This window comes from Cololabis saira, chromosome 6, assembly GCF_033807715.1.
Source record: "Cololabis saira isolate AMF1-May2022 chromosome 6, fColSai1.1, whole genome shotgun sequence".
Classification (NCBI taxonomy): Eukaryota; Metazoa; Chordata; class Actinopteri; order Beloniformes; family Belonidae; genus Cololabis; species Cololabis saira.
Genome location: NC_084592.1, coordinates 21257668 through 21283884, shown reverse-complemented (window position 1 = coordinate 21283884; position 26217 = coordinate 21257668). Strand labels below are relative to the sequence as shown.

Sequence of the window (26217 nt, the reverse complement as noted above, 5' to 3'; positions counted from 1 at the left end):
TTTATTTTTTTTCTTTGCCAAATTGAGTATTTTAGTTGAACATGTACAGCCTACCACTTGCTACAAATTTACAAATGTTTGTGTTTTTGTGCTCCATACCATGTGATCATGGTCGTGAGTTAAAATAAATGATTGATTGATTGATTGAAATTCTGCAGTGTCTGTACCGCCGCCCGGATGAACCATCCAGTGTGATGTGGCTTCTACGAGCCGTTCAGATTCTGCTCCCTTTCGTTACTTAACCAAAATGCAATTTACATAGGTTGGCCTCCAATGCGTGAAACCACGCCCAAAAGTAACTCTAGCCGGAACAACAACAACTAACTCCGCCGGCCGGAGCTTCCGCCATTTTTTCGTAGCGGTGTATCGTGTCATTCAGGCAGCCAATCAGCACAGAGCCTCACTATCATAGCCTCCCCACCCACTCATAATCCCTCATAGAGAAGGAGGTTAGAGAATGGGAAGATAAAGACATGGCTCAGAGGCTGAATTTCTAATTTATTTAGCAAAAACAATCAAAGGCTTGTTTTTAAGACATTCAAGGCCTGTTTAAAATAGGTATTAGATGCCATAATAGGTCCCCTTTAAAATAAACATAATCTAAATCATTGTTATGAATTAAGTGTTTCTTGCTTAATGGGTCCATCTGTGAATGAGAGAACATGTCTTGCAAATACAAAATAAACTTCTTTCCGAAATAATCTTAATTGAGATGCTGATATTGTTCTGCGTGTCCGTGTGGGATAAAATAAGTACACCAAGTACCAATAGTACCTTTTGTTTTTGTTACAAATGCAAAAAAGAATAATGGACTATTTGTTATATTAGTATTTGAGGCTGAAGATATTTTTGCATCACTCTGTTTCCATCTCAATGAGACTTTTAGCCTTTCAATGAGGTAAAAGCTGTTATTTTAGTCCACGTAAAGATCTTGTTTGACAGAAATTGATTTTGTTTTAATGAAAATAAAATGAGACATACTATATAGTCCATGCTATTAAGATTTTTTTTTTTTAGCCCCATGAATTGCCTCTGGAATGAAAGCTTCCCAGATGCTCTTACTGCTGATAAAGTGGGGAAAGTCTGACGGCCAATGTGCATTAACTCATTCATTCAAGTGGAAAACGGAGAATGCTCTGTTGTGAGTTCAGTGTGGGAATTTTAGATTAGATTAGATTAGATTCAACTTTATTATCATTGCACATGTTAAGGTACAGGGCAACGGAATGCAGTTAGCATCTAACTGGAAGTGCTTGTGCAGTGAAACACAATGTACAGCATATACACATATATACACATATATACATGTTTATATATATATATATATATATATATATATATATATTTTTTTTTTTTTTTTTGAGTGGATCTCCAATAAATCTTCCATGCTGTACAGGTCTCTGCCGTGACAATTTAGTAAAACATTCTTCGACATCCAAACTTTTAAAAATAAAGACAGCAAATAAGTTAAAATGTATTAATCAGAAATGAAAAGAAAGGATTGAACAATCTTCCAAGGATTTTAAAAGATCTTGGCCAACGTTTTGTGTTTGTAAAGAATGAGAGTAGAGATGGGAGTAGCAGGAAGAGAGGCAGAGAGAGAGAGATGCAGCAGATATTTGTTTTTAGCCTGAATGTAGGATATTCTGATTTATTGGAAAGAAATCTCGTGTCAGTTGGTTTAATTTCATATTTCAAATTACAAAGAAAAAATGAAACTTCAAATCCATCCATCCATCCATCCATCAATCCAAATCCTATGATATTGTTATCTTTTATTCCTTCCAAACACACCTACTTGTTTAGTCTTCTTTTAATATAATAAATAAATAATCCATCTCATTGAAGAACTTGTGTTTGGAAACTATTTCGTGACCATATCCAGACTGAGTGAAGCAGGAACTGCTTCTTGGCATTGTGCTAGCACACCTGAATGCTACGGACCGCCTTCCCACTGACACACCTGCCTATCTTACTGGTCTGCACACCTGCTGAAGACAACTTCATCAAGGTAGCTGATTTGCAGCTGACTGCAATTTACTCTCCTAAATCCCTCTGAGACAGTACAGGTGTACTTTGGCCTTTTTTTCTTTCAAGTCTTAATTTTTTGTTTGATAAATAATGGCACAGTGAAAACATTTCTATGTTCTGTTTCCTCTGAGAGTGTACTTTTTCTAAGACCTATGATGATTAGGTAATTGTCATTATATTTCGCCACGAACAAACAAAACATTGCATTTATAAAGGGTGCTAACTGCTAAAACTTTTCTTCTTAACATAATTTTATTTGGATCTTTAAAAAAAGCCTCTGTAAAAGTCTTGAAAAGTATGCAATTTGTTGGATAATTTGCATACATAATAGCACACAGTTTTCATAATTAAGCTTGAAAATGTGAACAAAAATAACAGCGTATCTTTGTGCTGCCTGCTAGTTAACACTGTTAACCACTTCAGTTCCTCCCTGAAGAATCTTTCAAGCCGAAACGATTAACATGGTTTCTGTTTTCATAACATTGAGTATTTTCTTTTTCTGTTGTCTCTTCCCCACTGAAGGATGATGCTTCCCGGTCAAACCTGCTTGGTTTCGCTCCCCTCTCCTCGCCCTGCTCCCAGAGTTCAGACGCCTCACCGCCAGCCTGAGCACCCATAAGCCCTCGCTGCCGTCCTCCTCGTTGGTCCGCCTGGCTGACATCCCAGAGAGGCGATGCGACGGTTCGTCTACTGCAAGGTGGTGTTGACCACCTCCTTAGTGTGGGTGCTGGTGGACGTGTTCTTGCTGCTGTACTTCAGCGAGTGTAACAAATGTGACGACAGGAAGGACCGCTCGCTGCTTCCTGCCCTCCGAGGTGAGTCCGCAATAACGGCCACTATTGCACCGCTGCACCGTCCAAACACCCACGAGATCTGAGGAGGCGTTCAGAATAGGGATGGGCGGTATGGACTAAAAAATGTATCACGATTATTTCTGGCATTTATCCCGATAACGATAAAAATGACGATAAAAAAAATACCAATTCAACTCCACCTTTTTAACTATAAATCTATCTCACTCTCAGATCCGCCATGTTTGTCATCAACGGGAATTTATCTTTCTTTCTTTCTTTCTTTCTTTCTTTCTTTCTTTCTTTCTTTCTTTCTTTCTTTCTTTCTTTCTTTCTTTCTTTCTTTCTTTCTTTCTTTCTTTCTTTCTTTCTTTCTTTCTTTCTTTCTTTCTTTCTTTCTTTCCTCCTGCTCTTTCCTTCCTTCCTTCCTTCCTTCCTTCCTTCCTTCCTTCCTTCCTTCCTTCCTTCCTTCCTTCCTTCCTTCCTTCCTTCCTTCCTTCTTTCCTCCTGCTCTCTCCTTCCTACTTCCCTTCCTCTTTTCTCCCTTCCTTCCTTCTTTCCTTGTTTTCTCCCTTCCTTCCTTCTTTCCTTGTTTCCTTCCTTCCTTCCTTCCTTCCTTCCTTCCTTCTTTTTTCCCCTTCCTTCCTTCCTTCTTTCCTCCTGCTCTCTCCTTCCTTCTTCCCTCCCTCTTTTCTCCCTTCCTTCCTTCTTTCCTTCTTTCCTTGTTTTCTCCCTTCCTTCCTTCCTTCCTTCCTTCCTTCCTTCCTTCCTTCCTTCCTTCCTTCCTTCCTTCCTTCCTTCCTTCCTTCCTTCCTTCCTTCTTTTTTCCCCTTCCTTCCTTCCTTCTTTCTTTCCTCCTGCTCTCTCCTTCCTTCTTCCCTCCCTCTTTTCTCCCTTCCTTCCTTCCTTCCTTCCTTCCTTCCTTCCTTCCTTCCTTCCTTCCTTCCTTCCTTCCTTCCTTCCTTCCTTCCTTCCTTCCTTCCTTCCTTCCTTCCTTCCTTCCTTCCTTCCAAAAATCAGTTTTACACAAAAACATCATCAACGGACAAATTCCTCACGACAAATTCTTATCGTGAGGAATTTTTTTGACGGTTTATCGTGAACGGTAAAATATCGCCCATTCCTAGTTCAGAAGTTTCACTGATGATTTAGTGTCACACATTCCTTCAAGTCCCTCTGTCTTTAGTGTTAACCAGTATTAGATTTCAAGGCCTTAAGCAGTTATCCAAGGAGGGAATATTGAGTCTAGTTCTGTTTGTGATGTCATAGAGAAGTTTCAAATCAGAAAACCCTTTTCTCATCTGTAAGAATCTCTTGGAAATTTTAAGGATTATTTGAGCACAATAATGGAATGAAAACACTAGAAGAAGCAGTATGTATTTAGTTTGACATGTTTTTATACCTGTCTGTCCCTGGGAGAAAGCTGACATATTCTCTGCTTGCTGTTTTCCTCTAACGTGTCAGTTTAGATTTAGCCAAGGAAACAATATCACTTCCACGTAATGCTTCTGCCAGTGCAAATTGATTTGGAGAGAAGTCTTAAAGTCTCGACAGCAGCTCACTCTACTTCAAACTTCGCTGGCATCTTTCTGAAGCCTCCGCTCGGGGAGATAAGCAGTTTACATATTTTGGCCAAAAGTTGTTTTAAGCTTTCAAATTGGTTGGCGTCACATCGGACGGTGATGGTTTCTTCATAGTGTCTTCAGCAGCAAGCTGTTGGATTGAGATGTGGATGCCGTTATGTGGGTGTGATTTGTTCAGCGTAACAAAGATGCGGCTCCTGGAGGGAGATAGTGCAGGTGAACTTTCTACTGGCGTTATTAAAAACGTAGATTCAATTTTCCTCCGCCGTATTGTGAAATTTCAGGGTCAGATGTCTGAAATTGAATCTTGGCCAGCAGGAGTATCTATGGTTACTTAGAGAGCGTTTATTTTCAGTCTGAGTAACTGCTTCCATGTTTTTCACTTACTCCGCTGATTGGATTCACGATCGCAGTAATTTAACAACGGCAAATGTTTTTGCATTTATTGTGGAATTGAACATTTTCTGTCATAACCCTTTTAGAAACGAGAAAAGAGAAAACACGTTTCCATGTGAAAAGGCTTTTGAACTGGAAAGGGATAATATTGTGACTGGCCGTGAAGACGCTGAGTCATCCTGAGTCGTGTTCTTGCTGTTCCACCTTTGAAACTGAATAAAAGCAGCAGCCTGGTTGTTTCCAATCTGGAATTAATGACTTTTATATTAGCAGATACCGAGTGTCACTCATCACAATCTACATTTCTGTCCTCACTAATAGTTGCTCCAGTTTCAGCAGGAAAGGTAGAATCCGTGCTAAAGCAGTGAAATGTCAGTTGTAGGGATAATTAATCAGGTATTGGCTTTATATTTATTCAAAATATCGCTACGTGAGCTTTTAAAACTATACCACAGGTGTGCTTCGTCTCTCATGAAGCAGTGAAACAGGACAGTTGTCACAGCAGAATGTGGCTATTTAGATAAAAGTGACTAATAAGCTGATTGAAAAGATTTCAGTTATTCTCTAAGTCGCATCTGGATTTACTGTTGTCTAAAAACAAACGACTCAACAGCTGCTGCAACAGCTATAAATGGCAAAAACCACATTAAGTTTTACCTCCACGTTTTTATAATTTAGTTTACTATGTAGTCTTTGTGTGTTGATCATAGGGCTGGGCGATATGGACCAAAAGTCATATCTCGATATTTTCTAGCTAAATGGCGATACTCGATATATATCTCAATATTTTTTCTGTGCCTTAATTGGGGTTTCCCCCAAAGCATTATAGCATAGCATCTCTGTTAGCTTCATTTTTTTCTGAGGCAAACCCTTAAAAAAAGTCAGTTTTAATACAAAAAAGCCTCGTGCCAAATGTCACACAGGTTCCTTTGTTAACAGAGGTCTGCACAATATCAAAATGTATAAAACAAATGAAATAAAAATAAACTGCCTGCATATATAGAATAAAAATGCTTCTTGAATAAAATAAAACAAATATCCCTTTCCTGCATAACAATTAAATTAAAATTCACTGTGCAATTAATACAATGTAGACAGTAACAGGCAGACTTTTCCACTGAGGTTGACTGTTGTGCAAATAACAAAACATTTGTGCAAATCTCAAATAAAACATTCAAGTCAATTTGTCACAAAATAAGCTATATCAAAATCATTAAAAAAAAATGTAAAAAAAAAAAAAAAAAAAAAATTTATTTATTTTTTTTTAAATCGATATAAACGATATTGTCTCATACCATATCGAGTTTGAAAATATATCGATATATATTAAAATCTCGATATATCGCCCAGCCCTAGTTGATCAAATGGTTTTATTTTAAATGGAAAGAGTCAGAGAGAGAGAGGGCCTGCTGGCCTCGTAGATGCTTGTCATGGTCGCAGTGCAGCTACTGTAGATAAAATGATGGACTTGGTTAAGCACTTCATTGCTATATTTTAAGGGCGCTGTACAGATGCCCTCCTCTCACTCCTTTTGGAGCAGTTAGTTTTTGCTCTGGATCCTTGTGTCCACCCCCCCCCCCCCCCCCCGAACATCTTAAAAGTGAGAAATGGGTCCCTGTGTGTACAGGGAGCAGCCTTTGTTTTCTTTGTCAACATCTTCACCTCTGATGACCTTACATCCCACATCCTTAATTTACCCACACGCTTGTGTGTATCTGTGCTTGTGCGTTGCTGAGATGAAAATAGACCATTTCCTTAGATGCCCTCATGAAGGCAGGTTTTCCAGGTTTCTAAGAGGCTTACTAATCAGCTTTTAAGGTGAGATTGAGGCAGAGCTGCCATACAAAGGTCTGGTACCACACTGGAGTTAGTTTGCTCATGAGACATATCGGATGTGAGGATGTGCTGAATATCTCTTTAATGCAATAAAATGATGATCCACAGAACATTTTATTTAAGTGTTTATTATATATTGAAATTAAGAACACTGTTTTTTCTAATTAATATATTTTTTTACACTGAATCATTTTATTTATCTATTCATTTTTTAGATTTTTTTATAGCCTGTATAACACTTTTTTTTATTGTTTTTACTATAGAGGTAGTGCAGAGGTCTCAGAAATGTATGTATCATATGATATATCAGCCATTAAGGGGTTAAATCAATATATGTTTCCCGCCTCAACAACACTGAATATTTTTGTTCAGGCCTTCAGTGTTAACTCTATTCAACATACAGGCTAAAAGAAATAAAAGCAATTAAGTCTTATAAAAACATTCATTACATAAGACTTTCCTTTAGGTCACATTAAAGGAATTAGAGCTCGCCATCAAGAAAAAGGCCTCTATATTACAGCTACAAATTGGATCACTTAAAGGTTTATCCTTTAATTTTTGACCACAAGGTGGCTAGAAGTCAAACTAAGGTGCTACAGCTACAACTTGTACAATAATATTACTCTATGAAAGTTTTAGCAGCTAACCTGTTTGCAAACTTTACTTTTTGAGTCATGTTTCTGACCTTTCAATGAGGAAAATACATGTTTGATTTTAGCTTGTTTCTTGTCTGAACAAGTCAGAGTCACTCATCAGTTAATTCACTCTATCAGCTTTTTGCTGAGTACTTTTTCCACTCAGCTTCTTAAACTGAAATACAAATTAAACGAAATCATGCCAAACCAAAATAGGATATACGGCAGGAAACTTCTGCACCGTCACTAAAGGTATCACGCTGCTGCATCTATAGTGGACATTGAGTCAGTAATCTCATAGTGATCATGTTGGAAAATGTCCACCGTGAATTCCTGATTAGAGCAGGCAGACGTTGGCTTATGTTTGTGCTTTTCAAATTGACCATAATGAACTTTATGGCCATTTGCCAGTGTGTTTCTTTACGTTAACCAAACAAACTTGTTTGGACTGGTGCTGTTAATATGTAATGGAAACTACCTTGAATGGGGTTCTGCATGCAGTGCAAATGTTTTCGTTCTGACACAATGACCCTGTCACTTAGTTTTTGGCAGTCGGAGTCTGAACATTTGTTATTCAGTTCTTCATACGTCAAGTTTCTGTGACTTAGTTCAGTTCTATTCAGTTCAATTCAAAATACTTTATTAATCCCTGAAGGAAATTAATTAAACAGAATTAACCATTCTCCCTGTTTTTCCTGCATTATACTTCACATAATTTGACATTCACTGTTCCTCAGATATGAGTAGCAGAAAGCTAACGCATCATTTTCAAAAGAAAAAAAGCGGTAGAGCCAAGTCAACCAAGTAGCTGGCTCCACCCCCTGAACTCAGCTGCTAAGAACAGAGTCGTAAAAACATGTTGAAAAGGGATCTGCAGTACGGTATCTTTTTTTTTTTTACTAAATCGTTATGCACGCATTTTCTAAATCCTCAGAAAATTGTGTTGGCTTGTCAAAAAAGAGAGTCCAACATATGTTTCCTTGAGAGAAGATGGTGGCAAATGTAATGATCTTTGTTCTTTTAGCCCCAGTGCACAAAAAAGGGCTTTCACATTTACCCTATTTGGTAGTAGGCTCTCTACAAAGCATGTCCTGATGTTAGATTTATTTTCCTTTTTTTCCTTTTAAGTCTCTCTCTCTCTTTTCAATAATTTAGTAGAATTATTCATCTGCTGCACAGGACTGACCTCTGTAGAGAGCCTCCCTGACACAGCTACAATCTATCCCCTGCAAGCACAAATGAGATGTGCACAGTTGATCATGTAGTTTGGCTGTGAGCAGTATTTTTCTCATTTATGAAGTAGATTAGTTACTGTTAGTTTTGGAAACTTGGAAAATTCAAATATTTATCTTTATATATTAAAGTTGTTGCGATGGACTGGCAAAATAGCTGGGATAGGCTCCAGCAGACCCCCGTGACCCTGCAAAGGATAAAGCAGGTATAGATAATGGATGGATGGATATTAAAGTTGTATTAGAATATTTACTTTAGTGTAGTTGCAGATGTTAAATATGTTTTCTGTTAATCCTCACTTTAGATTTTATTTTTTGACGGTTACTTGCTCTGATGATAATAATAATAATAATGATAATAAGAATAATAATTAATTTATACAAAAAATAATATTTACGGTAACTATTTAACACAAATTTAGAGTTAACTTAATTCAGCATCGGATTGATTCATGGGAAACATTTTTGTGTAATTGGACTTTAATAATAGATACCATGACTTTAATTTAAAGGCATTCTTAAAATGTGATTTAATTATTGGTGCCGCACCTAAATGTAAAGTACAGTAAATGTAAAACACTGAAATATAATTTTCACTGTGAATTAGTGTTGATTTACATTTTATTCATAATCAAACCTTTTGCAGGTAATTAAATACATCTGACAGGAACGTCTGATACTATTTGTATTCAGTGAGCAAATTTCTTCCCGGTAGTCAAACACAAGGACAGCATGTTGTACATAGAGTGAAAAGTGCACATCAGAGCAGTATATTTTGCATGCTGTCCTGAGTCTGCAGCAGTTTTGTGCAGAAGAGGATCTTCTCTGATCTATAATGTGATGCCAGCTGTGTCAGACTCGCAGGCAGGAAGCAGAGCGGTGAAAGGAGATGAAGGCGGTAATGGATTGAGGCTGAGAAGGACCCTCCGACTGTGCTCAACTACACAGACGTTTTTATGTAAAGTAAATGAGAATGGAAGTAGCTGCAGGATGTAGGAAGCCTCGTGATGAGCAGAAAATCTGCATGCAGATTGGAGTTGAGTTTGACAGTCCAGCTGTGGCAATCATGAAGTGCTCACTAGACGTTTCATTAAAGAAATGTGGCGTGGAGTAGGCTTATGCCACTCAGTGTGTTGCTAATTTTAACATCATTAATCTCTTAACATACAGGTAAGAAAACTGCATTACTTGAACAACTTCTATATTTCTTTCTTTATTTGTATTGAAAAGTAGCTCATACAGCCCCAAAACTACTCTTCCAATGGAAAAGAAATTTCAAGTAACTGAATATAGAAGGGGCAGATGGTTGGCTAAGCCACCTGCAGGTATGCAAAACTTAAAAACCATCCCACTCTTTTAAATAATTTTCCATTAATTTATTCTTCAAAGCTTTAAAAGAGGCCAAGGACTAAGAATGAAAGATCGTCGGCTAATGACAATTCAGAACGGGACCAAGACTACAAAAACTGGTCGCTCTTTCAATTTGCACTGGATTAGGATGAAGAAAATAATGCGTACAAAGATGAGGAGGTCCATAAAAAGATTCCAGTTCACAGTTAGTCATTAAGCAATGCCAGTTACAGAGAGATGTAGAAGTAAAGAGAAGATCTGACATAGCAGGCAAACCTTTAGTTAAAAGTGAACCTCCAGTGTCCAGAACATCAAAGGACATTTTTACCACACTCTCATCTCAAAAATCACACCTGGAGTATGCATACCAACACTCGGGTGAGTTAAAGTCTCTTTTGGAAACGTATGACGTGTATGGATGAAGTTCATGCTGACTTCTTTGGCCACAATCAAAAGCAGCACCTCGACTTCTCCTAGGCAAGATGGCTGAAATGTCGTTGTCAGGGTTACGTGCCAGCCGCTGCTGTGTAAACATTGTTGTAGCATTTTTATCCAGAGGTGGGAGTGATTGTGTCTCAGAAGACTCGTTACCTGAGGGGCGTTGAGTCGGGCTGACTGGCCTGAGGACAGATGAAGATGCAAGCATGAATGGAAAATGAATCCTTTCTTTTTTTGTTGCATATTTCTAATGTGATTGACAATTAGTATTAGTTCAGAGCAAGAAGATGAAAGATATGGTATCACTCATTTATGGTGCTTTTTGAACGTTAGCACTTTTTGCTTTGGTCCAGACTAAAATTGCAGAAGTGAAATGTTGACCACTGTTTCACAGAAGTAAGATTAAGAAATGCAGGATCAGATAAATCCAGGCTTGACATAGCACCATCAGTTCATCCTGGCGTCATCCGTTTCACAAAGGCCAAACCAGGCTCAGGAGGTGCGGCCTTGTCAAGCCAGGTGTAAGTAATTGAGTGAAGTAATTGTAAGTAAATGAGCGTCCACATATTTCTTCAAAAGACCATGAGATCGACCACAGATTCGATGATTCTACAACGGATAAATTACGTGCGCCGTACTTCTCACCAAATGAGGATCATCTTTTGATGGAGGCTTATGAAGAAATGAAGCACATCATACTAAAGAAAGGAAACACTGCTGCTATTATGCAGGAGTGACAAAGGGCAGGCTAACGGCACAGGATATGTCAATGTCAATTTTATTTATAAAGCACATTTAAAAACGACAGAGGTCGACCAAAGTGCTGTACAGCATACAACAAAATAAAACAATACCAAAAGAAAAACACAGTACACAGTGTAGAAACAGTAAAATCACTAACATACTAAAATGATCAATAAAATAGTAATAAAAAATAGAGAATAGACGACAAAGAACAGACACATAAAGTGCACAATCACTTCTCACAGATGTAGGGAACTAATTTGTCACACACTAAAAGCCAAAGAAAATAAATAAGTTTTCAAAGAAGACTTAAAAACCACTAGGGTCTGAGCAGATCTAACATTTAGTGGCAAACTATTCCACAGCTTAGGGCCGGCCACCGCAAAAGCTCGGTCACCTCTAGTTTTGATATAACCATGGTAACTTATGTGCTACTGCTTTTGTCAAATCAAATTGAGGCTTAATTCAGCCGGGATATCTGGAAAATCCTGGCTTAATCGGCTATCCTGGTTTTGTGAAACAGTCCTAACCAGAAAAATAAAACCAAACCAAAACAAAACCCTTGTCTAGACCACAGCGATCACATTTAGTCAAACAAAGGAAGGTGGTCTTGGCCCCGTTCAAATTAGACCGTCATTTAGTCTATTTCTGATATGGAAGAAGAAGCTACCGGTAAATAAGGATGTTGTGACTTTCGGAGCAGTTTGAAAGCAGAACTAAGTATATCAAATATGTGCAGTGTAACACGAACATAAACTTCAGTTCGGACTGTGGTGGAAGTCCTTGCAGAACTTTCATTCATCATCACATTATTCATTTCCCTCAACCATTTTGCGCTCCATGTCCCTGCACATACATGTGCAGTGGTGCTTGAAGATGCCCATGCAGACCACGAGACATTTAAGCTAAAAGCCCAAAGCACCAACCTTACGGCGGCTCAAATGGAAACATCCACTAATCTCTTGTCCCGAGGGGACTTTTCATGTGGTAACTTGTTTACGGTTTTATCTCTTTTACGACATCAGAATTTCATTCGCGGAGCATGCTCGAAGATTTTCTATTACACCAACTGTCAACTTCTGCCTGAGAGCATTTTTTTAAAATTCCCATCAGGGGCAGGCACACAGCTGATTGATTTGATGCCTTCACTTTTCCCTTTTTCCCCAAACTCCTGATCATATCTTTAAAATTCCTGCTCCTACACTGAATCTCACTGTCTTTTAGTGGCAGCATGGGTGCCAAAATTTGAATTAAGATCTGTGCAGGATAAAACCTGCCCGTCCCTCCGAAGAGCTCAGCATCAGCTGTGCAAGGCAATTTTGCTCGGGTTTTGCCAGAAACGTAGACGTTTATTGATCGGCTGACATTTTCCTCGCGCGAGTCATTTCTTGACGTGTGTTTATCCATACACGCAGAGTGACGAATAGGAGTGGGGCGGCGAGCGCGTTTTGATGGACACTTTGCTCAGTCATCCAGCTCAGATTCGGAGCAGTGTCCATCAGATGTAAGCTGGTCTCCAAATGGAGAGTGTCAGCAGCGCTCGGGAGAAAAGAGCAGGATCAGTTGAGTGTGACAATACACCCAACATCAGCCCGTCTCCACAAAGAGTTGTAGGGAATCCTCTTAAGGCTATGGAGCTAATGTGTCCATTGCCCCCCTTTCACAGAAATCACTGCCTCTGTCTTTTAGAGATTATTATTATAGAGAGAGAGAGAGAGAGAGGGGGGGGCAGTCATAAATCCACGGGAGCTTATTTACCTATGGTGAAGGGAGCCAGTACAGAGCTGCAGCAGCAATGCTGAAATTCTGCAGGCGTTTAGCTGTAGGAGCATGTTGCAAAACTACTATAAATGTAGGAATGATTTTGCTTTCAAACTCACATTGCATTTCTAATACATCTCTCTATTGAAATCCCACCAATAGATTATTTGTGAAATTAAATGTAGCTGCCAGACGACAGTGCTTAATAACCAGACGGCTTAAGCCAGAGCACCCAGGAGAGTGCTCATGCAGGGTGCCTGATCTGCCCGTTCCGTGTTCAATCATGTTTCAGTAAACATGATTTTTTTTTCTTTCTTTTGACCAGATTTCAATATTGTAAGCTTTTAAAATCATAAGGGATGTCAGATGTTCCATATGTGCAGCATTATTTCCCGAGTGAATACTGTACATACATCCTGACTTTGCATCTGCTCTATTAACGTATTAATTCACATGTACTCGTATATTGATCTGGCTCTGGGAAGGAATACTCTCAAAGTGGACAGGGATAGAAAAGAGGGTACTCTCTTCAGCTTAGAGACTCACACAAAATCACCGTCACATCTAACATTTCTCTGCACAATTTTGATTAAAAATGCAGTTTGTCACTAAGAATCAGCGTGCGTTGTCCTTCTTTTTGCAGCAGTAATATCTCGGAGTCACGAGGGGCCGGGCGAGATGGGAAAGGCAGTGAACGTCCCCAAAGACGACCAGGAGAAAATGAAGGAGATGTTTAAGATAAACCAGTTCAACCTGATGGCCAGCGACATGATTGCGCTCAACAGGAGTCTCCCAGACGTGAGGCTGGATGGGTGCGTAAGCTTGAAGCACTGAACTGACTATTGAACAATAAATAATGTATGTACACAGACACTGACTCACCCTCCAGGATAACCCTTCTCACCCTGCACCTGCAGCGACCTGAAGTCTTTGATAACTTTGATTTGATCCTAACTTTCAGCCGAGACATTCTGCCACTTGCTCGTGTATTTGTGCTTTTTATGGATTTTCTGTCTTCATGTATCACTCACTAGATGCTGTTCAGGTATACAGGTGGATATGTAGCAAAGCAAGGCACTGTTTCCAAAAAAAAAAAGGTTTGTTTTTTACTGCTGTTGTAAATCCAGCAGAAGACTCTATGGAAATTCAAGGTGAAGCTTGCACCAAACGTGAGCAAATTCATTTATAACTGCTAATATGTACAGAATTTAGCCAACTTTAGTGTTTCTTTTTAGTTTTCAGAACTTCATACAATCAATTTTTTCTTTTTATGTGCTCTTTTGTCAAACACATAAGATTACAGCTCTAGATTTCCTGAAATGACAGAAAAAAAATGATTACATCATGAAAACGAGGACGAAGAGAACATTAGCCTGATTTCAGATACTACTTTTTCTGTCCATTATAGCGCCTTTTCCTTCTCGGCATATAAATAATACAGCAGCTTTATTGCAGAACCCAGCTCAGCCTGGCAATATTTCAAGAGCTGAGCAGCGAAAATAATCCAGAACTGTGCAGAACTGCCAGTCGTGGCCTCTGAAGGGGAATTAAACATTTTCTTCAAGGCAACCTCCTGGCCTAGTTGTGTCAGTCACCACTGTTGCATCGCAGAGACGGGACTGGCCAGGCAATGTCGTCTCCCCCGGTGGCTTTTTTTTGTTGTTTTTTTTGCACCCTCTGTCACTTGTCACAGCCCTTCCTCTCACCATCACTGTCCGGCTTCTCCATTGTAGAGTGATTCTATATTCAGGAGCATCCACTACAGGGCCAACATACGTTTGGCACCTTCTCACCATTAGGCTTTCACAGGGACTCCATCAGGCTGACATCGCTGTCAAAACTGCTCTTGCTTTTTCCTCTTCCTCTGGAGATATTTCTCAGTAAATCCCCTGCGACCATATTTCTGCACTAATGGCAACTCTGGAGTGCATAAAGAAACGTAATCTCTGCTATCACAAGCAAACGGTATTCTATACTGTATATGTAGTGATTTATACAACTTGAACCAACTTTTCTAAGGCTGCCTGCAAGTTAATAATTCTCTCTCATTTGGGCTGCTCTGTTAGCTGCAAGACCAAGGTGTACCGAGATGACCTCCCCAGTACCAGCATCGTCATTGTGTTTCACAACGAGGCGTGGAGCACGCTGCTGCGGACCGTGCACAGCGTCATCAACCGCTCTCCCAGACACCTGTTAGTTGAGGTTATACTGGTGGATGATGCCAGCGAGCGAGGTTTGTAGTCCGCAATACATCCATCCATCTATCTATCCATCCATTTTCTTCCTCTCATCCGTTACCTGGGCAACAGTCTTAATAGAGAGATGCCCAGACTTCTCTTCCCCCAGACACTTACTCCACTTCCTTCCGAGGCGTTCCCAGGCCAGCCGTGAGACATAGTCTCTCCAGCGTGTCCTGGGTCTTCCCCGGGGTCTCCTCCCGGTGGGACATGCCTGGAACACCTCCATAGGGAGGCGTCCAGGAGGATCAGGTACAGATTCCCAAGCCACCTCAGCTGACTCCTCTCAATGTGAAGGAGCAGCGGCTCGACTCCGAGCTCCTCCCGGGTGACCGAACTCCTCACCCTATCTCTAAGGGAGCGTCCAGCCACCCTGCGGAGGAAACTCTTGTATCCACGATCTTGTCCTTCGATCATTACCCAAAGTTCATGGCCATAGGTGAGGGTGGGAGCGTAGGTTGGCCGGTAAATCGAGAGCTTCGCCTTTCGACTCAGCTCTTTCTTCACCACGACGGTCCGGTACATCGACCGCATAACTGCGGACGCTGCACCGATCTGTCTGTCACGCTCCATCTTTCCCTCAATCGTGAAAAAGACCTTGAGATATTTGAATTCCTCCACCTGAGGCAGGACTTCTCCACCCACCTGCAATACATAATTCACTCAAAATGTAGAAATAGCAACTTGCTGTTCACTATTTGGGTATGTAGTGGAGCCAGGCCTCGAGTGGGTCGTTTTGCCTGAATATTGTATTGCAGCATTCTTTAAATCCAGGTCCTCAGGGACTCTCTACCTGCACGTTTAAGGTGTTTTCTTTGTCCAAAATACCCGGCTTAAACTTATGGCTCGTTAACAGGCTGATAGCAACGCGTTCGCCCGAATTAGGTGCGTTGGATTGGAGAACGAGGCTCTATTGCAAGAATGTGATGCTTGGAAACAGCATTTGTTATCTCTATCTTCTTTCTTTTTTGAGGTTTTAAAGGTGAAATGTAGACAAAGACAGATGTACTATTACATTTTTTTACTCTCTATTTCACTCTCACCTGCTGTGCCTCCAGTCTGAAGAGTTAAACACACACACTGTCCAAGAAAGGCAGCTTCCATCGACACGGCAGCCAGGGATGCTGCGGCAACCATCCTCCCAAAAAAATCTATATTTTATTGTAAGAAATATATACACATATATGTTTTACTTGGATAAAAAAAATTCTGCCCACCAATGTTTAGAACAAGAACCATCTTCTGGTTGATCAGAATTGTTGTTTATTCATGTTTTATGATTATCAATCATAAATGAATGATGATTTCAGCTCCAGTTAGTTGACCTGCTGAATGGTTTGTTTTGTTTCAGACTTCCTGAAGAAGAAGCTGGAGAGTTACGCGCGGACTCTGGAGGTGCCAGTGAGGGTCCTGAGGATGGAGCAGCGTTCGGGTCTGATCAGAGCCAGGCTCAGGGGGGCCGCCGCCACCACCGGCCAGGTCATCACCTTTCTGGACGCTCACTGCGAGTGTACCACCGGCTGGCTGGAGCCCCTGCTGGCTCGCATCAAAGAGGACAGGTAGGAGCCAAGATGGATTATCCTGAGCATTTCAGATTGAATATTGGTATTAAAACCACCGATAGGAGATGATGATGATGAAGGACATATTCATCCTTTAAAGAGCAGACAGCATTACCCAAATACTCAGGCCTGAACTGTGTTTTACTAATACAAAGTTGGTATTAAATTTCACTGGGTTGCATCATTTGTTTCTTACGCCAAAGCTCTCCAGAGCTAACGGTTCAACACTGCTGAGACGATTATCATTCTGCTGCCGGTGCTTCCTGAGTTGTGGTGTTTACGTGGTGATAGCTGACGCTCGCAGATGCCAGCGCCATCAAGATTAATCAGGAGACGGACATGTTTACGCACAAATACACATTGGCCTGGCAGTTTAGGATAGTGGAGGTTTCTAAAGATTTGAAAGATTTGAAATCAGCTTCTGATAGATGTGATAAAGAGCCAGAAGCTTCCTGCATCTTTCTTGTGAGTCTTAATAGTATATTTTCAATTTGTGTGGCGTAAAACTACATGGGATGTGATAAATGAAGGATTTCTAGCCATGACTCTCAATCAGCGATGGTCTTTTCTGTAGGTGAAATACACTCACCGGCCACTCTATTAGTCCAACTGATTTTTTTTTTTCCTCCCATTTTGTTGTTGTTTTTGAGAGGGTAGCTCACATTAGCTACCCCAGGGAACACGGGGAGAACATGCAAACTCCAAGGCAAGGCAAGGAAAGTTTATTTATATAGCACAATTCAACACAAGGTGATTCAAAGTGCTTTACATCGACATTAAAAGCAGCACGACATAATTGTACCGTAAATAAAATTATGAGAAAAGGAGGTAAAATAATAAATAAAATGGTAAGAAAAGAAGTAAAATAATAAAAAGCACAAGCTGTTAAAAATACGGGCAGTAGAGTACAGCAGGTAAGTATTTAATTTAAGAGTACGCTTGAGTAAACAGTAATGTTTTTAGGCCTGATTTAAAGGAGCTGACAGAACGCCAACCCCACCCAGGGTGTGGGTGCTGAAGTCACAGGGGGAAGTAAACACACCCTCAGCACCCACAGCGTCCCCGGTGAGAATTGAGCCCAGGACCTTCTAGCTGTGAGCTAGCTGCACTACCAGCTGCGCCACCATGCATCCCTAACACACATTCTAATCAGCCAATACCAAGGCAGCAACTCAATGCATTTAGACATGTAGACATGGTCAAAATGATCTGCTGCAGTTCAAACCGAGCATCAGAATGGGGAAGAAAGGAGATTTAAGGGACTTTGAACATGCCATGGTTGTTGTTGCTGGTCTGAGTATTTCAGAAACTGCTGATCTACTGGGATTTTCCCGCACAACCTCAGACTGGTTTCTTGAATGTGACAATGAGTCCACTCAATGTGCTCAAATGGCCTCCGCAGTCACCAGATCTCAATCCAGTAGACTCTAGAGCACCTTTGTGGAACGGGACATTCGCATCGTGGATGTGCAGCCGACAAATCTGCAGCAACTGCGTGATGCTATCATGTCAATATGGACCAAACTCTCTGAGGAATATTTCTAGTACCTTGTTGAATCTATGCCATGAAGGATTAAGGCAGCTCTGAATGCCTAATAAAGTGGCGGGTGAGTGTAGATGGTTGCGAGATAAAGCCAAAACAAATGTGTTTTTTCTCATATATGAGCTAAATGAGCTAATAAAGCCTGGGTACATCCTGAGCATTTCAGATTTAATGTTGATATTAGTCGTGTTTGTATAAAGTTAGCGTTGTTGGCAGCAACTGCATCCAATCACACCAATGAGTGAATTTTACAGTTAGTATTTTATATGCATTTATATTTCACACTTTTGCTCAGCAATGGCAAAATAAAAGCAGGTTTTGAAGGGGTTTATAAATGTATTAGAACAGAAGAGCACCAAAGCCTCTCATTATAATAATAATAATAATAATAATAATAATGAATTTAACTTGTAATGCACTTTACATTCAATGAATCTCAAAGTGCTACACTTAGACCATTATTCATTCATACACATTCTCACCGGTAATAGTAAGCTACATTTGTAGCCACAGCTGCCCTGGGGCAGACTGACATTTTGAGCTAGAAGAAGTTTAAGAAACGTCTTAGATCTGTCCAGCCACTAATATTAATATTCATTATTATTAATCTACTTCAGACGGTACTTTGAGAGAAGTTGCTTTGTAAATAACAATCTCATTCTGTCATTTTTGAAGTAAACAATAATCATTTAAAGATATTGTCTTGTAAGAGTTTTTAAGTCGACATTTAGGGCAAATATGAGATGTTTGTTGATGATAACAAGTGCCAGCATCTGTCAGCATTTGTAGCACTAAAAATAAGAAGGTTTATCTGAATCTAGAACAAAATCAGAAAGAGAACTCACAATGGCATCGGGTATCATAACTACGATGAAATCATGTCAGATACCGTCGCTTTAAGTTCTGGACAAAGAAGCGGACATGAGGCGTAAGGATGTGAGATATTTACCATTAATCAAACTAGACTCTTTAACAAGTCATGTGAACAGCTAAATCAGAATATTGCCTTATCTAGAATAATTCAGAGATAGTCGGTTTGATCCGGTTCTCCTCTGTGGAGACTGGAGAACCTTAGACAGGGACAACTATCAGTGCACAACAGGCAGCAGCCAATCCTGATTAAAGGACAAGTTAAATCCTTTGAAATGATGAAAGTTTAAACTATTGTCTAGCCAAATTCACAGCAGCACGTGTGGAGGAAGCCTGGTCTCCATAGTTACAGGAGTGTAATTTCATCCACATAGCCGATCATAGTGATGACATCATAATTATGTGGAGGTGCTTTTCTTTTTCAGGTGCTAGAAATGTAGTTTAGACGGATAAGAAAGGTGTCCAATACAAGACAACAATCTGAAACATACAGGCAGAAAAACATGAAAGTACCGTCTTTGTTGCAGATAAAGTGTGGTTACACTTGCCGGTCATAACAAAGCACCACGGGTTTCTGTGAAGTGGTTTACAGTTGCTGAGCTGTGGTTTCAGGATTTTTAAATGCACCTTATGTACATAATGTCTTTCAGGACAGCAGTGGTGTGTCCCATCATCGACGTCATCAGCGACGAGACATTTGAATACATGGCGGGCTCAGATATGACTTACGGGGGGTTCAACTGGAAGTTGAACTTCCGATGGTACCCTGTCCCGCAGCGGGAGATGGATCGACGCAAGGGGGACAGGACACTTCCCGTCAGGTACGCCTTTCTCTTAACGTCTTTACACAAACTTATCCCAGTGAAAGTTCCAGTTTTCTGCAGCAAGAAATGGATCATTTCCCTCGAGCCGCCGGCTTTGAAGTGACATAATTTGCGTGTCCTGAAACAGAAAAGCAGAAGCTCAGCTCACAGGTGCCTTGTTTGGCTTCATAAATCTGGGCGTAATTGTTCATCTGTATGCAAATCACTTGTAACAACAGACCGTCTCCTCAATTCAAGGTCGACCTTAATGAGTGAATTAAGATAAGAAAAGTAATTAATGCTTATTTCAAATTGTCAAACAATTTGGCCTTTTGTTGAGTCTTGAACGTACCTCTGATACAATAAAATGATAACAACTGAGCATTAATGCTGTTATCTTTTAGTTTTGTTTGAAATTTGATAGACAGTTTTTGTCATTATTGCCTCCTTCCAATTGAGCCATCCCTCAAAATAAAAACCTTTTCAATAAATAAAGATTTGGAGATTACAGTTGGTGCTTGATTTGCTGTCACTCAACCTCCGTAGGAAACACTGAGCCACTTCTCGTTTGTTGCCGGCTCAAAGTGCACCAGTGCTCTTCCAGTTGGGCGCAAAATTGATGCGGTTCTCTTGTGTGTGTGTGTGTGTGTGTGTGTGTGTGTGTGTGTGTGTGTGTGTGTGTGTGTGTGTGTGTGTGTGTGTGTGTGTGTGTGTGTGTGTGTGTGTGTGTGTGTGTGTGTGTGTGTGTGTGTGTGTGTGTGTGTGTGTGTGTGTGTTTTTTAAAGCTCTGAGCTGTCTGGCACCAGATTATTTTTCTGAATTAACTCTAAATCTCCAATCCACCTCCAGACCTTCAATGTCTGATCAGTCACAGTTTACCATCTCACACAGCAGCACAGTCTAGGATCTGAAGGTGATTGAGGATTATCAGATGTCGGCCATGAATTGTGGAACATTCTGCTGCAAACAACTAGATCCCTTCTTCCTCCTTTAGTGTTTTTTAAACTAATCTAAAGGCAGATTTTCATTTTTGTTTTTAACTGCTTGCTATCATGCATTTATGCCTGACTACAGCCAGTCTGATCGATTTTGAATTATACTTTTATTTATATGCCCTTTTAAATTAATTAATCCCTTCTCACTCTGTTTAAGTGTGTGTTTTATCTAATCTGTTTTTAATCTTTATAATTTCCTGTTTTAATGAACTGGCTTTAGTTAAGGTGCTTGTTAGTATTAAAATTTTCTCTGTCATTAATTTTCCTGTGTTGCGCTTGCAGGACTCCCACCATGGCAGGAGGGTTATTCTCCATAGACAAAGCATATTTTGAAGAAATTGGAAGCTATGATCCAGGGATGGATATCTGGGGTGGAGAGAATCTGGAAATGTCTTTTAGAGTGAGTGATGGCCGTCATGCTGCTGGACTCAGTGGACAGCAGTGGTTGCATGGCATCTTTGAGACAAATACCGAGACAGATATCTCAACTATGGTCTTAGTTTTGTGTATAGCCTTTTGCTAGACAACCATATATGAAATCAGTTGCACAAGCTGCATCATACAACGAAACAATTTGCTTGAGAAAGGACTTTTAAACCTTTAAGCCTTTTAAACATGTTGGATTTTGTTGTAACGCTAAGATGCGGAGAAGACTTCTAATTTTGACACCTCGCATGAAACGACTGAGATGACAACTCCGGAGAAACTTCGTGATTTCTTGAATTTGATTGTTAAATCTTTAAGTGCAAGTTCAGTTTAAGCGCATGTGTAGTTATCAAACTTATTTAGTTTTGTTTTAGCAGTCACTTTAATCCACATCAGTTTTCTCCCTTGGGTGCCAACAAAGTAATGTTCAAAGGTTGGTGGTAATCTGTGTGCAGAGGATTTTTTCAGAACCTAAAATGCAAAGAATGGTTATGTGTCGTTAAATCCTGTCATTTGTGTAGTGTATATTTATCCGGTCCCTACCTGTATAAGAACCATTTTTTTCACCCCGCAAAAAAAAAGCCTCACCAATGACGACCCGTGATTGTTCTCACACTTGATGGCTTCATCTATTGGACCTAAATGGGGCACATAACAACTTTTCTTGAAGAGCTTCTTGGGTTTTTCCTTTTTTTTTCTTTCCCATCAAGCTCCATCATCCTCCAAACTGCTGCAGTGTAATCTGCTTCCATGGCAACGGTTCCACCTGCTTCACGTCAGACTTCTGTGCTCGGTGGAACATGTCACTACCAGTCTGTCCGCGAGGAAAGCGTAGAAATGTTGTACGGAAAAGAAAAATCAATGTTATTGATTATCTTAATCGCCATAATGTGAACTTATTTGACAAAAAATAGAATATTAAAAATGTCTCTTATTTAAGCCTTAATATGTTCTTTTGACATGAACTAAACTGGTTTTTGAACCTAACACACAATTTTAAAAGGAAAATTGTGAATTAATATCAATTATTCTTATTTCTTAACCCTTTAATGCCTGACATGAAATAATACACAGAAAATATAGATTTTTTTTTTTTGTTTGAAGTGCTTATAAAATAAATAAAAATAAATAAAAAAAACAATTAAAAAAAACAACAATTTATTCTTTTATATATATTTTTTTTAAGTTAATTTTATTTGTTTTTCTTTAGAATTTTTTTTATTGTATAAAAACTATATATTTTTTATTTTTTGATTATGGGGGGGTGCAAATCTCAGAAATGTATGTACTGTATCAAATATGATACATCAACCATGAGGGGTTAAACAGGAGTACCTAATTTTTCACTGTTATTGAAATACTGTGAAATCAGAAAGGTGGTACAATTAATGTCGCACACTACAATTCATGAATCAAAACATAAACATTGCCGATTGGTGACGAGTAATTGTAAGCTATAAAACCGGAGTTATGGAGGCAGAGGGAACAAATAAGACTGACGTATGAGCTGGCATCCTGTGAATGTTTGTTTGTTTTCTCGTCACAGAGTAGATTAATCCGAACTCTCTCCCCGTGTTTACAGATCTGGCAGTGTGGCGGCTCCTTGGAAATCGTAACATGCTCGCACGTGGGCCATGTTTTCCGAAAGGCCACCCCATACAGCTTCCCCGGAGGAACGGGCCAAGTCATCAACAAGAATAACCGGCGCCTGGCTGAAGTCTGGATGGATGAATTCAAAGATTTCTTCTACATCATATCGCCAGGTGCAAATAAACGAAACGAAACGTTAGATGTAGAGGACACGCTCACAGCAAGGCCGCTAAAATGGCATGAATTCTGCATGTTATTAAAGTTTTACGGAATTTATAGATCAGTCAGGGTTGATGGATGATTTATTTAGTGCGTGTCTGTTTTTCAAAAGTAGATTTGAAACATCCTCATTACTCATACTCCCTGCGCTCGCTGATGCTGCATTTAGCAAATTGGCGTAAAGGCGAAAGACATCTCTACTCCATTCCACTCTTTCATCTCTTGCATGAGACCTTTTTTCCATCCATTTAATAATAGATGCTTCTCTTTTCACTCATGTATTGTATGTAATGCTGCTTTGTCCTCCTCCAAGGCGGACTAAGTCATTTCTCCTTGCAGACACATTAGCGGCGCTCCCCTTAACTTGAATTCAGAGATCTGTTAAAACTGGTCGTCTTTCCAACAGAGCTTAAACACATATGGAAAGGCGAGAGAGCGATAGGACTGTGCAGCTTGAGAGATGAGTACCCCTCCATCTGTCGACTCAATAATGTGATTACCCTTTAGCAGGGAGCACTTTTCCGGAAATCTCTGGTTAAGTGTTCTAGATGGCAGCCAACCTATGAGGGATCATCCGTAATCTGCAGATCTTCCGGCACAAATTGTGACCTTATCTCCCAGTCAATCAGTCAGTCAGTCAGTCAGTCAGTCAGTCAGTCAGTCAGTGCTCTCCACAGGCAGGTGTGCAGACAGAGTCGGGCCTGTGACGGATGGATTTGTTCTGTGTATTGTGGCCCCACAATGACTGTCTGTCTGTTCCTCCAGGACATTAGGGAGAATGATCCAGGCAGCGCTGCTGCCAGACCTCATTTAGTGGAGGACAGTATGTGGTTGCCATAGCGAATTTTGGGAGTGGTGTGTGTAGTCATCCTCTTCAGACGTACATCTCACTCTTCATACCTCCTGTTGCACAGGTCTTCTTCTTTTTTTTTTCTTTTTTTTTAACCAAAGAGGCTATTAATTCCCTGCAACATAAGATGTTCTGACCCGACAGACAGACTGAGTCAGAGGTGGATATAATAAGTATAATAGGTGTGGCGGATTGCTTTTATCTGCCACTCTTACTCTCAAATGGAAGTATAAGGGATTGGTAATACCGAAGGCATCGTTTATCTTATTGACATTTGTTAGGTTTGTAAAATACGGAGCTGTAGGCCATAAATGTTGCCCGGTTCTTAAAAATTGTGCTCTCATGTTCCCTCAGCAAAATACTGTCCTTTTGTACTAAATGACCGTCCTGGATTTATCTGCATGCAAGCTGTGAGCTCTGTAGAGGCACGCTATGGGGAAACCATCTGCTTAATGTGTTTGTAAGTGTCTGTGCCCAGTTGCTGTCTTATCCTTCCCCGGGGTTCGGTTTTAGCAGTGCTGATACATCAGGAAGTTTCCATTTGGCTTTAATAACATAAACCATGCGTACATCAAACTGTAGTCCACAAATGTTGCGCTTGTGCATTTCTGAAAGATGCTCTGTCTCCAGCAGTGCATCTGCTGTGTGTGTGTGTGTGTGTGTGTGTGTGTGTGTGTGTGTGTGTGTGTGTGTGTGCGTGTGTGTGTCTAAATGACACCACAGATGTTAATTATGCATTATTTAACAGAAAATCCCTCCTCTGTCGCTCACAGAACCCACAGTTTCAGATAGGACTGTAAAGTGTTTGTGCAATGGGTCCCTCTAGTGTTTGGTTTTGGGATTGCAAGACAAAAGAACCACTCGTCTATTTACAGAACTAAAATCTAAATCCTGACTGACGATATTATGTCTTGACCTTTCCCCGTGCAGGTGTGATGCGGGTTGATTACGCAGACGTCTCCTCCCGTAAAGCCCTCCGCGAGGCCTTGAAGTGCAAACCCTTTTCCTGGTATCTAGAGAACATCTACCCAGATGCCCAGATCCCAAGACGATACTACTCACTTGGTGAAGTATGAGCTCTCTTGCATTCAGATTTTTGCGTTATGTTTGCAGATACTCTGCTTCATCTGGCTTTCAGTCAGATGTGTGCTTGTAGCATCTGGGCTGCATTTTCAAAAAGATAAATGTTGCTGAGGGATAATTGCGAAAATCTGAGGATCTGCTGAGGGCTTGACAAAACAAGATAGAAGCAAACAAATCCAGCTGTTCACACTGAACATGTGCAATATGATAAACAAGCGCCGGGACGTTCATGCCGTCAGTGTTGATCCCTCTCCCGTATTTACACAGTTCTACTGGTGGGTTGGTGAGATAAGGCTCATGTTTTCAATTTCAAATTTGATAAATTAGTAACATTGTCTGGCAGGACATTTTGTTAATTATTAGTGCAAGTGAGACATGACAATTCATACTTAATTGTCATGAAGAAGACAGAAGATTCTATGATTTGTTAATCTCCTCTTGCTCAGAAGCAAGTATTTATTTAGCTGACTGTATGTCGGTTTTGGGTGGAGTCGGCGCTGGCTTGAGACATACTGTCTTGAGGGTACATGAAGGCCATTTGAAAGTATTTTCAGTCAAAGACAGTGTGGTGAAAGGATCATGCAGTCCTCCAAAAGCTGAGAATGAGAGACTTTACCTTCTGCAGTAAAAGCTGGATCTCTTTCTGCTGCTCTGTAGATGCTGTCGCAGCTCTCCTCCCACCTTCCTCAAAGCCAGACTTCTCCTGACCGAGTCTCATTCTTCACAACACGCTGTCTGCATTTCTTTAACAAATGCCATTATGAATGCCTTTTTATTCCTTTATGACAGGCATCGTGATGGCTTCAGCAGCGGTCAGCTGAGCTTCGGCGTTGTGAATGCACGAGGTCATTAAATAGCTCAGTTGAAGACAGATGAGAGGATGAGTGAAATAATTTAGCTTGAAGAAAATAAGTAGAAGCCAGAATAAAATACCTGAAAATATCTGCAATGACCTCAGAAATTGAATAAAAGCAAGATTGGCCGTCTTGTTGTACAATTTGAGAATAAAAAACAGAAAAGAGCACTTTAAAGATAATTTCCACAAAAGTCTCAGAGCACCTTGAGTATCGTTTTCAGAATCAAGATTCAGTTCAAGATGGGACTTCACTTTGTCTTTACTCGAACATTGTCTTCTTTAGGCAGCTGCCAAGATTTCTAAAATGTAAGAAGTAGAGTGACTGTAGTTATATTTGTAGTCAATGTAACTGTCAGTCTCATCTCTGACTTGTGTCGTCTGAGAGG

At 40.2% G+C, this 26217-nt stretch overlaps 1 protein-coding gene across 7 annotated transcripts in view; it reads left to right on the top strand.

Annotated features, from left to right (window-relative positions):
• galnt13 (UDP-N-acetyl-alpha-D-galactosamine:polypeptide N-acetylgalactosaminyltransferase 13) overlaps positions 1 to 26217 on the top strand; it is a 48013-nt gene that overhangs the window by 5763 nt on the left and 16033 nt on the right. For 3 of the 7 annotated variants that reach the window (XM_061723646.1, XM_061723645.1, XM_061723643.1), the window contains exons 2-9: positions 2554 to 2846; positions 13441 to 13609; positions 14864 to 15030; positions 16386 to 16593; positions 19660 to 19830; positions 21090 to 21207; positions 22816 to 22996; positions 24823 to 24962. In XM_061723646.1, coding sequence (XP_061579630.1) covers positions 2705 to 2846; positions 13441 to 13609; positions 14864 to 15030; positions 16386 to 16593; positions 19660 to 19830; positions 21090 to 21207; positions 22816 to 22996; positions 24823 to 24962 — 1296 coding nt within the window. In that variant the 5' untranslated portion in view covers positions 2554 to 2704. The remainder of the gene's footprint in view (positions 1 to 2553; positions 2847 to 13440; positions 13610 to 14863; positions 15031 to 16385; positions 16594 to 19659; positions 19831 to 21089; positions 21208 to 22815; positions 22997 to 24822; positions 24963 to 26217) is intronic. The other 4 variants (XR_009782796.1, XR_009782797.1, XM_061723647.1 and 1 more) reach the window with 2 other exon arrangements.